This window comes from Gekko japonicus, unplaced genomic scaffold, assembly GCF_001447785.1.
Source record: "Gekko japonicus isolate JY-2015 unplaced genomic scaffold, Gekko_japonicus_V1.1 scaffold1565, whole genome shotgun sequence".
In the NCBI taxonomy this organism is placed as follows: Eukaryota; Metazoa; Chordata; class Lepidosauria; order Squamata; family Gekkonidae; genus Gekko; species Gekko japonicus.
In genome coordinates, this window is record NW_015163650.1 from 259,732 (window position 1) to 277,471 (window position 17,740).

The 17,740-nt window shown below is 45.6% G+C and overlaps 1 protein-coding gene across 1 annotated transcript in view; it reads left to right on the forward strand.

Moving 5' to 3' along the window:
• The window catches only part of PRKD1 (protein kinase D1), a 200,013-nt gene that overhangs the window by 136,970 nt on the left and 45,303 nt on the right, over window positions 1-17,740 (forward strand). The window contains exon 3 of the mRNA XM_015407677.1: window positions 17,446-17,577. Within this exon, the coding sequence (XP_015263163.1) occupies window positions 17,446-17,577 (132 nt within the window). The remainder of the gene's footprint in view (window positions 1-17,445; window positions 17,578-17,740) is intronic.

Here is a 17,740-nt window from a genome sequence, read left to right on the forward strand (position 1 = left end):
AGGGTGGGGTATAAATCCAATCTCCTCTTCTTCTTCTTCTTGGAGGGGCCTCATGCTCCCCCTCCACTACTTTCTGCTGAGATGGAGTGGGCGGTGCGCTGCTGGGCGGCTGAGCTAGAGGCAGGCAGATGGGCGGGGAAGCCGGAGCACAGCACTGTGCCGCGCAGGGAGTTGTAGTGTCCCTGGCATGGCTGGGCAGCCTCTGGTGGTGGATCTCCCCTGGTGAGACTGTGCCATGCTCCGTCCTCTCTCCCCCGCCCCTCCAGTAGCCCCTCCATGGGGTGTTCGAGCCCCCTGCCCCCCGGCTGCCCCGAGCATGCAACGGGCTTCCCGGGCCATGCACTGCCAGGCCGAGATGCGGCAGCTGAAAGCAGCCAGGCCGGGGGGGGGGCTTTTGGCGGGGGGGCGGGGGCGGGTTTGGGCCCCGCCCCTAAGAGCCGGTGTGCTCTAGGTGAATGCCTAGTTCACCTAGTAAATGAGCCGGCCCTGGATGCACTCTTTGCAGGTGCCTGTAGAAGATGGAGGAAGACAAGTATTGAGGTGGGTTTGCACCCTTCCAGACATAGGCATGGCACACTTGGCACTCTGTGGAGGGTGTGGAAATGTTTCCAAACTGTGGGCTTCCCCCACCCTCTGAATCACCACTGTCAGAGTCTTCCTCATCAAAGAGGGTTAGCAACTGCTGGTGTCTTTGGGCAGTTATAACTACTCTTTTGTCTCTAGGAGAGACCCAGGTACAGATTGAGAAGGTGGCTCCAAGATCCCTGCTGATGCCCTGCTATGGCCAGGCTTCAGTGGCCCGGCAGGATGGGTTTAGTTCCTGGAGATGGGAGCCTATGATATGCAGGAACAGATCAGGTGGAAGGAGGCTCCACGACCCCTGCTGATGCCCCACTAGAACTGGGCTCCAGGCTGCATTTAGTGCCTGTGGTATGCAGAGGGTGGAAGACTTCCCCCCCCATAACGAGCACCCTTTGCACCCACTTTCACCTTCACAATGAACAGAGGTGTTCAAGAATTTGAAGCAAGCAAAAGAGTGGCTTTTAACACTTTGTACTACATAAACTATATTTTGTAGCACTGGGAGCAATCCTGAGAGCTTGCTTTAAAAGCCACTCCTCTGCTTCCCTGGCTCGTGTGGTGTGGCTAGGGTGCCTGCCAAGCTTTGAGGAGCCCCTGTTGGAACTCTGGGGGATGTATGCCTTTCTATCCTTCAGAACCTGTCCTTGGAGACTTGAGGGAGGCACAAGCATAGGGAGGATGCTTGTCTTGCTTTCTGGTGGAAGTTTCCTTGTATGTTTGGTGTCACTGGCTTGTTCCTGAGCCACTCCATAGACTGCTGTAATTGCAGCTGTCTTATCCAGAGAGAGCACTGGGGAGACCTTTTTTTGGGGGGGTCCATAACTGGGACTCCAGGAATGTAATCCGCCCCAAACTTGGAGAGATTGTAGAGGAATGGGTGGCAGGGTGAAGTTCCCTGTGTATTTGGTGTGTGTAGCTTACAGGGGGTCCATTTGTCTGAAGAAGTGTGCTTTGCACATGAAAGCTTACACTTTGACTAAAATTTTGTTGGTCTTAAGGGTGCTACTGGATTCAAACTTTGTACTTTTGTACCTGTGCCTGACATTTTCCCCAAAAGCACTTTGCAGTGCCACAGTGGCACTATTTCTGCTGGGCACATTGCACTAGTTCTGCTGGACTTGCAAAATGCCTCCCCCACACACACACTTTTAGTGTCTACTGCAGAGATTCTCAGGGACTTTGATTTTGTTCTGCTGGGCTTCTATTGCCCTTGCTTTTTTGCTGTTGTTTTTCCTCCATTGGAAATAATGGAGGATGGGGCACTTTTTTTGGAGGCTGTAACTTGTCACCAAACTTGGAGGGCATGTAGAGGAGCATTGGGGGTGAGGTTGATGCCTCTAACTTACACAAGGTCCATTCTGTACTTTTTAGTTATTTACATTTTATTTTATTGGGTTTATATCCTACCCTATCCCAAAAACCTGCTCAGGGAAACTCACAACTATTAAGATCTAAATAAATAATAGTGCCATAGAATAAAACCAAGTTTAAACAATCAAACAAGAAGGCAGCAAAAACAAGACAAAAAACTCCAGGGCATTCCTTAATGCCTCCTGTAGGATGATTAGTTCAAAGATGTATTTCTGTATGCAGGGGAAGCTGAGATAGATTGGACATCCACTGCCTAGGGTTGCCAAATATGTTTTGGCCGGGAGCAGGGGGCTCCCGGCCGGCGTCTGTAACATGCGCGCGCACGTCACCCGGAAGTGACGTCGCACGCTGGGGGCGGGGCCACGCTATTTGAGGGGGAAACAAAGAGTTTTCCCCTCAAATGGCATGGCCCCGCCCCCAGCGTGTGACGTCACTTCCGGGTGACGCGCAGGCGGGGGTGGGGTTTCCCCCAGGCCCCGATTCCGCGGGAGCGGAAAGCGGGGCTCGAAAGCGGGGGGAAATCCGCCCCCCGGGGGCATTTGGCAGCCCTACCACTGGCTCAGCCAAAGGCCTGGCAGAACAGCTCTGTTTTGCAGGCCCTGTGGAAATGTAACTGGTATAGAAATTGATTGCTTGATATATACTCCTGAACCTGCTCCTGTCATTTCCCCAGATAGCAATTTCCTGGGGGCATCTTCTTTGGGGGGGGGTGACTGGCTGTGTCCAATCCTCCCCAAACTTGGAGGGCAGGTAGTCAACCTGAGATCCCCTGTGAGTGTCTCTAGCATGTCGAGGGCTGTTCTACTGCATCAGATACCTCACAAACTGACCTGGTTCATTTGGCCCTGAAAAGTTCATGACAGTTCTTGGTTTGCAAACCAGGGATGCCACAAACTGAACTGCATTTTCCCAGTTTGTGCCTACCTAACCCTAGTTATTATAGCACAGGGAAAAAGTAAAAGCACAAAAATTCACATTTTGACTCAGATGGGGAGGGATTATGTCTTTCTTTGCGAGACACATTCTGACACTTTATTTTAAAAAGGTTTTTTTAACTTGTCTCAACCTTTTATGAGTCACATTTATGTCAAGCTTTCATGAGTCAGTTTCAACACAAACGAGTAGGCAATTAAGTGATGTCATTTTGTAAAAATGGTGGAACTCCTTTGCTAAATTTTGTTTTAAAAGATAGGTTGTTTTATAGAAATTAGAAAATATTGTATCACAGATGAAAAAAAGAATTCTAGCCCCCCCCCCCCTTTTAGTACCATGTGAAAAGGCAGATTCTAAGACTAAAACAGCAAGAATGTCTTCTAGATGTTTCATCCAACTTCATTTTCTTAACATTATTGATACTGGAATGGTTGAGGGACTTTTTTCAGGAAAAGTCTCTAACATTTAAGGAAGCATGAGAAGAATGAGTAAAGTTAGAAATTTAATTTTAAAAAATTGGCTGTATTATGATGGTTATAACATCTAGATAATTCAGTAGAGATTTCATGGAGAAAGTTAAAACCTTTTATTTGCATGTAAAACTGTCAGGATTGATTAAAAAACAGGTGTTTCTTGGCTAGAAATGAAATGGAAAAATATTAAATGAATTGAATTGTCATAAAGATTGTGATGATGATGATGATGATGATGATGATGATGATGATGATGATGATGATGATGATAATAATAAATAACAACTGGCCATCTTACATTCACCACCACCACCTTCAAGTGTGCGTGCACACACACACATACACACATACAAATAAATCTAGATGATTCAGTGCAATCACCAATTATTGCCCTTACAAAGCAATGGTATTATAATAGTTATCAAGTGACCATCTTTTTTATTTGATTTCTTGCCTGATGCATATAAAATGAGTCTTGATGACTGATAGGTTAGTTAGCAACCATCACATGTTTTCCATATGAGGTGGAACTGCATTGCCATTGTGTGTACAGAAAGAAGAGCACTTCACTGTGAACCAACAGCCAGCAAGGGATAAACTGGTCTGAGTTTTGCAGCTAGAAGAAGGACCATTAGGAACTCCCAGTGGATCCTAGGTACTTTTAGGAGAACTCTTTGACTTTACAGGATAGTGCTTGCCTGCACACTCTAACAAGAATTTCAAGTGAATCTCATTTTTAAAAATGATATACCTTGTAAAGAGTTTTCTAAGAACTGATGGTTTACTTAGGGGAACCTAGGTTTCAAAATCCTAGGAAGAAATGACTCAGTAAGTCATGCCATTTACATTCTTCATGCCTTTGGAACAGAACAATGGACTATGAATTGACCAAGCCACAGAGACACAAGAATAAACACAGTGGGTATATTTTATCTGGCATGTTTGCACAGGATATGATTTAAACCCAAGACAGAAATACTAAGTAAAGGGAGAATAAACTTAATAACTTACAGGCAACTGCTTGAATTTTTTTCGTGTGACTATATGATGTGGCTAGTATGAACTAAGATCTGTAATAGGTCACAAAACTGGTTTCATGAAATAAGAAAGAAATCTGTCTCTCATTCATTCAACCAAGCAATAAAATGCTCAAGGTTTTTTAGAACTATGAATTATTCAGGGTTATGTTTAGGAATTATTTGTGTTAAATGTTGATGTTTGTGTAGTGACTTGACTGAGATCAGTTGCATGTACAGAAATGGAAAAATCTCCAACAAAACAGTATATAATATGGTCAAAGGAAAGCACTTTTAAGTCCCACTGATTGCAGTGGGCGAGATTTAAGCACACATGACTGAAATCAATGAGACAAAAATGTCCCTTGCTTTGGTGGCATGCTGCTCATACAGAAACGTTTGTTCAAATGCAGTGGAAACTAGTTGTTGTAGATTTTCCGGGCTGTATGGCCATGGTCTTGGCATTGTAGTACCTGACATTTTGCCAGCAGCTGTGACTGGCATCCTTAGAGGATGCCAGTCACAGCTGCTGGCGAAATGTCAGGTACTACAATACAGAGACCACGGCCATACAGCCCGGAAAATCTACAACAACTAATGAACTCCGGCCATGAAAGCCTTCAACAACACAGTGGAAACTCTTTGAATTTTGGAGGCATGATAATGGTGTATATGTCAATTTAATTATCTTTTAGACCATTTCTAAAACAGGATGCAAGGCAGGTTACAATATCATAAAAACAATATACAATTAAAACCCATAAAAACTGAGAAGAGGATGTGACTAAAATTAAGTGGTAGTGTCAAAAGCCCACCTGAATAATTCTGTTCTGTACAACTTGTGGAATTTCAACAAAGTGGAAGCTATCCTAACAGTAGGAGGGTGATTCCATAAAATAGGAGAAGCCACTAGGGAAAAAAGCCCTAGGTTAAGCCATGGCCATCTTAACTACCTTACAGGATAGAATATCAAGGAGGTTTAAATCTAAGGAATGGAGCAGTCACACAGGTTCATACTGGAAGGGTTGCCCTGCAGGTATGTGGGTCCCAGGCCAGAAAGGGTTTTAAAGGTAATAACCAGCACCTTGAATTGAACTCAGAAACAAACCAGCAATCAGTGCAGAGATCTCAAAGTAGATGTAATATGCATCAAGTGTTTTGCCCCATATACTATGCTGGCTGCTGCATTTTATACCAGTTGAAGTTTCCCCAATTGCCTTCAAGGGTAGCCCCACTTACAGCATATTGCAATAGTTTACAGGTTACTGTTGCATGGATCACTGAGGCTAGATTTGCTAGGCTCAAGAAATTGGCCAGCCAGTGAACTAGATGTAAGTGATCAAAGGCAGTTTTTGCTACCCATCTAAACTGCTTTCTCCAGTGAAAGAGCTGGGTCTGAACAACCCCCAAACTTTTAACTGAGTCCAACAAGAAAAAAACTTACCCATCAAAGATAGGAAGCAGAACCCTTTCCAGGGCTCCACTTTTCTTGCCCACATCACCTCCTTCTTGTTAAGCTTCAGCATGTTTTTCCTTAGTCATTTGGCCACAGCAGTGGCTCAGCACAGAGACAGCTGCTTCTGGAAGCTTAGATAAATAAATGTATAGCTGTGTCTCATCATCTTATTGATGACACCAAAACTATGAACAGTATCATACAAAGGTCTTACATTTATGAATCAATATAGGAGATAATTTAGAACCCTGAGGCACTCCATAGGACAAGTCCTAAATCTTCAGTAGCTGAAAAGAGTTGAACCACTCAAATTATTTTCCTTTTACTCCACTCTAGTTTCCAAGCCTTTCAGTAGAGTCAAGTAATCCGCTGTGTCAAAGGCTTACATTTATCAGAGATCATCCATGAGAGCAAATAATGCGGCCTGTGTTTCATAACCAGCCCTGAAGTCAGACTGAAATGAGTCAAGGGCAGATGAGACCCACAAAGAATTTATCCTCCAAAGTCCAGATTAAAGAGTGCACATCACGGATTCCTTAAATGCCTTTAGGAAAACACTCTCAGTTAACTGGGTATTAATCATTTTCATCATGTACATCAGCAGTGCAAATTTCTAGGATCAGTGATCCTGGATACTAGCCTACCCAGAAATTGCAGCTTGTGGGTTTTTCCTTATTGGTGTGGCGGCTTCTTCTTCTTCTTCTTCTTCTTCTTCTTCTTCTTCTTCTTCTTCTTCTTCTTCTTCTTCTTCTTCTTCTTCTTCTTCTTCTTCTTCTTCTTCTTCTTCTTCTTTCTTTTTTTTTTTTGGTGCGCTTTTTAACTTAGTTTGTGTGTAGCAGTTCCAGATGGGCACATTTTGGAATGGGAAAATATTAAGGACAAATTTATGGTGCGCAGGGGCCATGCTAATCTTCTCTGTATCGTTCCAATTTTAGTATATGTGCTGCCGAAGCGAGCACTTCATTTCGTTTCTATACCATCCATAGCCAAAGCTCTCTGGGTGGTTTACAGCTTACAATAGTGAGAAACAGGCACTTTTGCAGGCCATTAAAAGCACTACTTTTCACATGATTCTGTCTTGAAAGCAGATGGTGTGATTCAGCCGTTCCTTAGATTAAGCCTTGTATATTGGATTAATTTGTGAATTAGAGATCAAACAAAACAAACCCTGTAACTTTCAAACATCAAGAATGCTGAGTTTAATATTTGTTTTTAGTTAAGAGTATAAGAAGAGTTCTGTTGGACCAGACCAGCAGTTCATTTAGTCCACCTAGTGAGTTACCCTAGGGGGCCAAAAAATGGAGGCCAAGGCCTCTCAGTACTGCTGTACAGAGGTTTGCTGCTGTTATGTACTGAGCCAGGACAGCACCTGGATACGGACTAAGCTTGAGTCACCAGAACAATGGGTAGCCAGGAATCTGGAATGGACCTATTGAGCAGTAGTTGTAATGTAAATAGCCTATCACGGGGAGTGTGTGTGTGTGGGGTGGGGTGTTTTGTATGCATATAAGCAGGGCTCCAGCCCTGCTAGAGTTGTCTTTGAGTTAAGCTGAAATCACTAATAAACTATGAGCTGATCACTATATGCATCTCGAACTCAGTATATTTTACTGGTGACGAGGATGGGATCCTGTTGAGCTAGCCCAGCACCCTCCAGCATCGCACCGTGCACGTAGCTCCAATGTTTAGCACAACGCATCACTACGGGGACCATGGCTACCGCTTCAGGACACGTCGATGCATTTAATGCCACCGTAGAGGACTGGGAGTCCTATATTGGCCAGTTCGAGTTCTTCCTTAAGTCCTCTGGGATCGAGGCAGCGGAGAAGACATGAGCCACCTTCTTCCGAGTATGTGGCCGCATGACCCGCTTGCTCATCGTTCCCACAGCGGTCAAAGACACAGCCTACCAGATGATCCTGGACTGGCTTAAGGGTCATTTTCCCCCTAAGCTGTCCATTATTGCCGCTCACCACGCATTCCACATGAGGAACCAGACCACCAACGAATCCATCATGGATTTCATCACTGTGCTATGATGGATCGCCTGGCACTGCAACTTCGCAAACCTCGAGGAAGCCCTCCGGGACTGGCTGGTCTGCAGAATAAGGAATGAGCGGCTCCAGAGGAGACTCCTCGCAAAAGGTGACCCTAACTTCAAGGAGTCCATGGAGATGGCCCTCGCCGCGGAAGCTGCGGAGCAGTTCACCGCAGAGGTCTGACATGCGAAAAGCCCGCCATCTTTATTTATTTATTATTTATTTATTTATTATTTATATTTTTATCCCGCCCTCTCCGTAGGCTCAGGGCGGCTTACACGGCATTCCGCCGAATCATATAGTAAAACAGTAAAAGCATTAGAAATATTAAATAACATTAAATATTAAATATTAAAACATCTTACATTCAAATAATATTTGGTGCTCACTTCCTAGGGACAGGATGGTCGTCAAAAACCCGTTTTCTTCCAGAATACCCACATCATGATGGCCTGTCCACAAAACTTGGGGCATAGATGGTACCATGGTGGTGGCGGCTCCTATTCAAACGCCTGGCGGAAGAGCTCCGTCTTGCAGGCTCTGCGGAACTGTGCTTAGTCCCGCAGAGCCCTGATCTCCTCTGGGAGCTCATTCCACCAGATAGGAGCCGCCACCGAAAAATCTTTAAGGAAACCGCCCACTGCTACCCACCATGTGGACACTTCTGAGGACAAAGCCAATGAGGTCCTACAGCTCCAGTGCCCCACACGCCGCCACAAGCCATCTGCACATCGCCCATCTGCACTGCCACACACCGGTGACACCGCCACCACAACCACGTGTGCCCGCTGCAGTGAGCCCCACTAGAGGAGGTTCTGTCGATTCCGGGATGCCACGTGCAGAAACTGCAGGAAGATTGGCCACATCGCCCGAGCATGTTGTGCCAAGGGAAACCGGAGGCGGCAAGCAGCAACCCCCACATCAACAAACTCCATGGAGCTACACACCACTTCTGTCCAGCAGCAGCAGGTACTGCACTTACCCTGGAACACCCCAGACAAAATTACTGTAACAGACCTGATAGAGGGGAGGCCCTGCATGATGGAGCTCGACACCGGGTCCTCCATCTCTATAATCTCTGAGGACATGTTCAAGAGACTCTGTCCCAAGGCGAGCCCTCCCTTTGGCCTGCTGGCTTCACCCTCCATGACTTTTCTAAAAATGAGGTGTCCATTCTGGGGTTAGGGTAAGTTCCGAGTGCAGTATCGGCACTTCAATGGACTTTTGGATCTTCTTGTAGTATGAGGCAGTCGCACGAGCCTCATAGGACTTGCTTGGTTCACGCCCCTCGGGTTCAAATTGACAGGGTGCACCACGTGACTACCAGAGATTTCCTGAGGGTGTGCAACGAGTTCCCGGCGGTATTTGATGGGATGCTTGGTCACTACACCAGACCCCCAGTCTCCCTACAACTCAACCCGGGGGTTCGGCCCATAAGGCTGAAGGCCAGGCACGTCCCGTTCACCCTAAAGCCAAAAATTGATGAGGAGCTGGATCAGCTCATGTCCTTTGGGAGACCCCTATCATGACCCCAGTAAAGCCTAACGGGGACGTCTGTATCGGCACAGACTACAAATGCACAATAAACAAGGCCCTCCAGGACCACGCATATCCAGTTCTGGTGGTCAGCCACGTCCTGGCATCCCTTGTGGGCATGAAGGTCTTCAGTAAGCTGGACTTAGCTCAGGCTTATGAACAGCTCCCTGTGGACGATGTGACCACAGATGCCCAGATAGTGATGCACAAGGGTGCTTTTAGGGTAAGGCGGCTGCAATTCGAGGTCAGCGTAGCCCCAGGAATTTTCCAGAATCTAATGGACTCTCTCCTCAAAAGAATTCCCAGGGTACAATCCTTCTTCGATGACGTTTTGATTGCCACACCCATTGATAAGGATTTTCCTGCGAGACTGCACACCATTCTGCAGAGATTTTAAGCCACTGATCGCAAAGTAAAGTGGGAAAAAATGTCTCCTGGGGGTTCTGCGAGTCGGGTTCCTGGGATTCTCCATGGATTCCCATGGTATCCATCCTGCTCCCGACAAGGTCCGCACCATCATCAACACCCCTGCTCCCACTGCCAAGTCAGAACTTCAGGACTTCTTGAGGCTGCTGAACTTGTATAATTCCTTCCTGCCCCACAATGCCATGGTCGCGGAGCCTCTATATTGACTCCTCGACAAGAAGGCTCCCTGGGTCTGGGGCCAGAAGCAAGCTTCCATGTTTAATTTTTTAATTTTTTTAAAATTTACATTCGATTTCTATACCGCCCTAACCCCCTCATGGGGGTCTCTGGGCGGTTTACAATTTTTCGTAGTGCTAGTCACAGGTTGATTCCCTAACTATGGCCACATTCAGAGGGGTTGGAACATCCTACCAGCACCCCATGTTCTGGGCCATCAAGGAGCTACTAACTTCTAATGCCGTACTGGCCTACTTCGATGAGATGCTGCCCGTCATCCTTGCCGGCGGCGCTTCACTGTAAGAGGTACGGGTCGTCCTCGGTCACCAGCTACCTGATGGCAGGGAGGTTCCCGTAGCATACTACTCCCACACCTTGTCTCTGGCCGAGCGCAATTATGCACAAATAGTCAAGGAGGTGCTGGCGATTATGGCAGGAGTCAAGAAATCCCATGACTACCTCTATGGGCAGCCCTTCACTATTGTGACTGACCACAACCCCCTGGTAGGCATGCTGGACTCAGGTCGTCAGACGCCATAGATGCTGTCCCCCAGGGTGCTGCAATGGTCTATATTCCTGGTGGGTTACCAGTACTGCCAAGATGAACTTTCAGCACACAGGGCTTGCCTACTGTGAAGAAGCCAGTGGTGGTACTGGCACTGTTGCACCAGCAGGTTCTAGCGGCGCTGCACAACACACACCTGGGATCGTGCGGATTAAGGCGCTGGCCCGCAGCTATGTATGGTGGCCTGGCTTAGACAGCGAAATTGAGGACTGCTTAAAGCACTGCCAGGCCTGCCAAGAAACCCGACCGGCACCTCCAAGAGCCGCTGTGCAACAGTAGGAATCCACCCACAAACCGTGGTCCTGCTTACACCTGGACTTTGCAGGCCCCTTCCAGGGACAGATCTTCATCTTGGTGGACTCTTACACCAAATGGCTATAAGTGGTGCCCGTCTCCTCCACATCTTCCAAGGCAGCAATCTGAGCCCTCCGACAGATCTTCTGTACCCATGGTCTAGCCGACACCATCGTGACGGACAACGGAATGGCCTTCACATCAGGGGAGTTTCAAGAGTTCATGGGCTGCTACCTAATCTGGCACATCTGATCTGCTCCCTTTCACCCAGCCACCAATGGCCAAGCTGAACAGATGGTGAGGATCATGAAGGAGTCTCTCAGACAGATCATCCACGGGGTTTGGGACCACTGGCTCATGGCCTTCCTTTTCAGCCACCGAGTGACCCCGAGCACCTCCACCAGCCACAGCCCTGCAGAACTCCTCATGGGCAGGCACCTGACAACCCACTTAGACCATCTGCATCCCAACCATTCTCCCGAGCACTGTCCAGCTCCAGAGAGCCAAGAGGCACCCTGTGGATTCTTCCCAGGTGACCCCATCTACACCTGGAACTTCTTCAGCGGCCCAGCCTGGATTCCAGACCGGGTTACCTGGATCACAGGGCCCCTGTCGTATGAGGTATCTACAGAGGACAGCCAAGTGCTGTGGAGGCACATTGACCAACTCCACAGTCGTGCACTCCCCATGGAACCCCAGCTTCATCTGGAAGCTCCAAACAATGGCGTCGTGCAGCTACCGTGGCCACAGGAACCAGAGACCACAAGAGAACCCCCATTTGAAAACACACCATGAAACCACCAGGAAGGTGAAACATGTGACCAAGCGGCCATGGAAGTGCCAGATGCCCCACCAGCTCCGCAGCCATTTGCCAGCGCAACGCCAGCACCATTGAACCCTGTTCCAGAGACCCCATCCCCGCAAACGGGACCATGCCGTTCAACCCAGGAACAATGCAGACTGGCCTACTTAAGGGACTTTGTTGAGATGTTCCTGAACTTAGAGGAGAGGGGTGTTAGGTACTGAGCCAGAACAGCACCTGGATATGGACTAAGCTTGAGCCACCAGAACAATGGGTAGCCAGGATCCTGGAATGGACCTATTGAGCAGTAGTTGTAATGTAAATAGCCTGTCATGGGGAGTGTGTGTGTGGGAGGGGGTGTGGTGTTTTGCATGCATATAAGCAGGGCTACAGCCCTGCTAGAGTTGTCTTTGAGTTAAGCTGAAATCACTAATAAACTATGAGCTGATCACTATATGCGTCTCGAACCCAGTATATTTTAGCTGCTTTTAAATATGGGAGGTTATCTTTAGTCCCCATGGTAGTAGTAACTGATGGACCTCTCCCCCATGAATCTGTTTAACTGCCTTTTAAGGCCATCCATGATTGTGGCTATTGTTATATCCACTCAGAGTGAATTCTGCAACTAAATTACTTGTCGAATAAAGCTTCCATTGAGTTTTCAGTTTTTTTCAGTTATCATATAAATGTTCTGTTTTTATGTACAAGGATTATGAGCCATGATGACCCTTTAATTAAGCTGCAGAGAGCCTAGCTATATAAATCACAGCTTTAATAGGAACAATGTCAAGTATTGCATTGACAAATGGCTTGGAGCACACGGCTGCAGTCCTTAAAGTCCTTGCTGCTGAAATTCCTACTGAAATGTATTCAGGAATTTATCAGTTGCAAATGAAAGTGGTTAAGGACAGCTTGAGAATGAAATTATTAAAGTAACTGAAGCATTAATCAGGACTGCTTCGTTTGCAATGCCTATTAAAGAAATGTCATTGCTTGGATAAATTAAAAACACAGCAATCCATTTGCTATTTGTTTATCTTAAGAGCCTTGAGTTCAAGCTCTTATGAAAGTGACCCACCTATTGAAACAAAGAGGAGTTGTGTATCAAAAAGATGAGCTGGTTATTGTTATGGCTACTTGATTTTTTTATACACCACTTTGTGAACTTTAACAAGGATGTCAACTAAGTACCCATTAACATGAGGGTTCCTCACGGGGCAGTACTCTCCCCTATGTTGTTTAACATCTGTATGCACCCCCTTGCCCCGCTGGTGTCGGGTTTCAGGCTGGGGTGTCATCACTATGCTGATGACACCCAACTATATCTGCTAATGGATGGCCTCCCAGATACAGGCCTGCATAACTTTGCTTCGGGTTTGGAGGCCATGGTAGAATGGTTAAAAAGAGCAGGCTGAGACTGGGGCTCAGGGTTGAGGCATAGACTTCCCACTCTTGACAAGGCCCCACTAGTACCAGCGCAGTCCGTCAGGAGTGAGGGTGTGATCCGGGATGCCTCCTTAACCATAGGGGCCCAGGTCATGAATATTGCCAGGCTGGCATTCTTCTATCTATGTCAAGCTCGGCAATTAGCCCCTTTCCTATTGCACCCTGACCTAGCCATAGTAATCCACGCAAGAGCCACCTCCAGGCTAAACTACTGTAACTCACTGTATGCTGGCCTGCCCTTGAGACTGACCTGGAAGCTCCAACTGATCCAGAATGCGACAGCATGAGTCCTGATGGGAATGTAATGAATGACACATATACAACCTGTGCTACGCCAGCTACACTAGCTCCCAATTGAGTACCGAGTCAGGTTCAAGGTTTTGGTGTTGACCTTCAAGGTGCTGAGTGGTCTGGGACCTGCATATCTTTAGGACCGCCTCCTCTGGTATGTCCCTGGGAGAGCGTTACACTCTGCTGACGCAATCTACTGGTGATCCCTGGCCTCAAATATACCCAGCTGTCCTTGACCAGAACCAGGGCTTTTTTGGCCCTGGCTCCAACCTGGTGGAACTCTCTGCCAAATATCACCAGGGCCCTGTGGGACAATACAATTCAGCAGGGCCTGTAAGGCAGAGATGTTCCACCAGGCCTTTGGTTGAGGATAACAGTTTCCTCTTTTCCTCCACCTTCTCAATTCGGCCTCCTCCTCGCCCTGACTGCAAGATGGCAACACAGACTGGAGTGGGGTTTAGGATTAAATAAATGACACCATTTTGAGATTATTAATAATATAGGAACTAATGATTTACAGATTTTAACAATGTCATGTTGATGTTTTGAACTTTTTTGTGCATCTCCCAGAGTCCTGTGTACTTAGGGATGGGTGATTCACAAATCTAACGTATAAATAAATAAATGAATAAGGAAGTGGTTTTAAAAATAATTAATTCATTAAGCCAACAGCTCCTAAGGAGCCACTCGTCTGGGGTGACATCCCAAACTAATGAGTTTTAATCGAAGTAACTGAAGTTTCTGAAGAGGGAAAAGGAAATAAATACTATAAAAGATAAATTTTTAAAGTCAAATAAGGTATTTAAATCATAAAATGCAGGAACCTTGCTGTCTTTAAACTTGCTGTCTTTAATACCTTGTCTTTTACAGCCTGTCAGGGTCTAACATAGATTATCTCCTTTATCCATTCAATCTTTAATTATTTTAAGAATAATACACAAAGTTTGTACAGCAAGGACACATCAGAGCTTTTCTTGATGACTGCCCAACAATTTTTGAATTCTCTTTTCCTAAAGGTCCATTGAATACAGTCTGAATTACATATGTGAAGCATTGCATTTTTATTGTCTTTTCACTTTTTAACCCATTGTTGTCTTCATTCTTGGAGAAGATAAGAGACAGAAGTGGAAATAAAATAAATGAATTAATGAGGCCCATGATATGGTTCATTGGTTTGATTATAAATATGGTTCATTTTTTGCTGCCAGAAGTGGATATTGAATCAGGTTAGGGCCATTCAGAAGATATAGTAATCCTGTGTGTGGTAAGGAGCAGGAGAAGGAAGAGCTAGCCCCACACCAGCATCTATGAGTTGCTGTGTTCTCCAGTTTGCATTTCAGATTAGCCCAAGACTATGCATGCCAAATGATATAGCAAAGCATGGCTACCTGCTTGAGGAGAGACTTTTGGGTTTGGGTTATAAAGATGGCTTCCTGTTGCCCACCGTACATCAGGTATGTGTAACATTGAATTAGCCTCCTGTGCTATGTATAATTTCATGATGAGTTATATCCCACAGATCTTTCCCATTAAATGGTGGCACTTTCTCCTGGCTCAAGAAGCCTTCCCCATATTTATTTGAATATTGTACTCCACTTTTCTCTCACACTGGGAAATGTAGTGGCTTATAATTTTATTTTTTGGCCATCAAGTCACAGCTGACTTATGGCAACCTCATGGGGTTTTCAAGGCAAGAGATATTCAGAGGTGGTTTGCCATTGCCTGCCTCCACATCACAATCCTGGTATTCCTGGTTGGTCTCCCTTCCAGTTTGGTGTAGTGGTTAGAAGCACAGACTAATCTGGGAGAACCAGGTTTGATTCCTCACTCTTCCACATGCAGCTCCTGGTGTGACCTTGGGTCAGTCATAAGTTCTTTCAGAGCTGTTCTCTCAAGGGCAGTTCTCGAGAGACCTTTCTCAGCCCCACCTACCTCACAGGGTGTCTGTTGTGGGGAGGGGAAGAGAAAGGGATTGTAAGTCACTCTGAGACTCCTTTGGGTAGTGAAGGGTGGGGTATAAATCCAATTTCTTCTTCTTTTCTTCTTCTCTTCCAAATACTGACCAGGGCCCATGCTGCTTAGCTTCTGAGATATGAGAAGATTGGGCTAGCCTGGGCTATCTACACAAAAATACAATTTAAGCAAAAATATGAAATCTAACATACTGCATCAGTCTTGCTGTACTTTTCAGCTGCATTACAAAGTACCCTACTTGTACAATCTCAAAGCAACTGATGGCCACGAGGACTTCCTGGGTAGTGTTGGTTTTGCTGACATGGCTCCTCAGGGCAAGTTCATTGCTTGTGCTGAAAGGTTCATATCTCCAGTCAAGCCAAAGGTTTTATGTGTCTGGAAAAAGGAGAGGGGCAGATTCTCAGCCTAGGTCTTACTCAACTGGTTCAGATGTTGACAAGAACATAAGAACATACGAGAAGCCAATGTTGGATCAGGCCAATGGCTCATCCAGTCCAACACTCTTTCACACAGTGGCCAAAAATACCAGGTGCCATCAGAAGGTCCAGCAGTGGGGCCAGGACACTAGAAGCCCTCCCACTGTTGCCCCCCCTAACCACCAAGAATACAGAGCATCACTTGCTCCAGACCAAGAATTCTTATCTATACCTTGTGGCTAATACCAACTGATGGACCTCTGCTCCATTTCATTTTATTCTATTTTATTGTTGAGCTATGCTTATCATGTTTGTGTTTTAATGTGTTTTTAACCCTTATTGTAAGCCACCCTGAGCCTGCCTGTGGCGGGGAGGGCGGGATAAAAATTGAATGAATGAATGAATAAATAAATAAATAAATAAATATGTTTAGCCAATTCCCTTTTGTAGTTGTCCATGCTTGTAGCTGCCACCACCTCCTGAGGCAGTGAATTCCATGTGTTAATGACTTCGGGTGAAAAAGTACTTCCTTTTATCTATTCTAATCCGACTGCCCAAGTAATTTCATTGAGTGCCCATGAGTTCTTATATTGTGAGAAAGGGAGAAAAGTACTTCTTTCTCTACCTGCTCTATCCCATGCATAATCTTGTAAATTTTCCCTGCCCTCCTCCCACTTTTTGTCAGGGAAACACCCATATGTTACTGGAAAGCACTACAGTCAACAAAATCAGTCTGCAATATCCAAGCCAACAACCCTTATCAGAATATCAATCTGAGATTGATTGCATCTGATAATGACAGAGAGAGGAAAATGCTCATATGAAATTAAAGTAGTGGAAAAGAGCCATGAGTTGAGGAAGGAGAAGGAGCACAAAAACCTAAGGGGTGGAGCAGAGGAGTGTATGAGTCTTCAAGCTGTTCTCATAACTGTGATTAGGGGATCAGGCAGCATTACATCTGTCCCAATCCTCTATTATATTTGTTAGTCTAAATCCAGTATGAGTGCACCCCAATAATAGGCATATGGTGCTTATGAAGCATTGTGTGTTAGCAGAGGGTGAGTGTTGTCTGTAGTCCACCAGCTACAGCCTGGGAATCCTCCCATTCAGCGAATTAAAAGATGGAATAGCATCCTTACCCCATAAAAATAGATTTCATTTCTTCAGTGACTCTGGTAGGGGACAATGGTTCTCTATTGTCAGTGCACTTTTGACACATTGTGCATTCATTCCTGCAAAACCACCATCTATCATGCAGTTCTGCTGTACGTTTAAACTGCATTATATTGTAGTTTGCTCTGCACCTATCTTTTTTGTTGGAATGGTATAATTTATATTTCTCATGTGTTGTAGAACTTTACTTTTATGGCTTCCTTAATACAGCAAACCTTTGTTTTATATTAAGTTAAACAAAAGTCTTACAATGTATGGTTTTGTGCCAAAATGCCTCAGGTGTTCTATTGTTTAGACATGTAGTATGACTATATCACAGTGTTCTGTTAACTTTCCTTCAAGTAATATACAGTCTACTTTTATGAAGAACTTCTCAAATATATGTTTTGTTTAGAACCCTTGTGGGAACACTGTTTTTTTTTCTCCCACCCTTCAGCTTCTGCAACATTTGAAGACTTTCAGATTCGCCCCCATGCTCTGTTTGTTCATTCATACAGAGCACCAGCCTTCTGTGACCACTGTGGAGAAATGCTTTGGGGTCTTGTGCGTCAAGGGCTTAAATGTGAGGGTAAGTGAAGGATCTGCTGCTGTATATCTGAAGTGCTTTTCCCCCCAGGAAATGTAGGCATTCAAAAAAATCTCGCCTGTTGCAAAAAGATGAATAGATAATTTAGATCTTTCTGGATAATCCAGAGGCGTTTGTTACTATCAGTTTCGTTACTATTAATGAA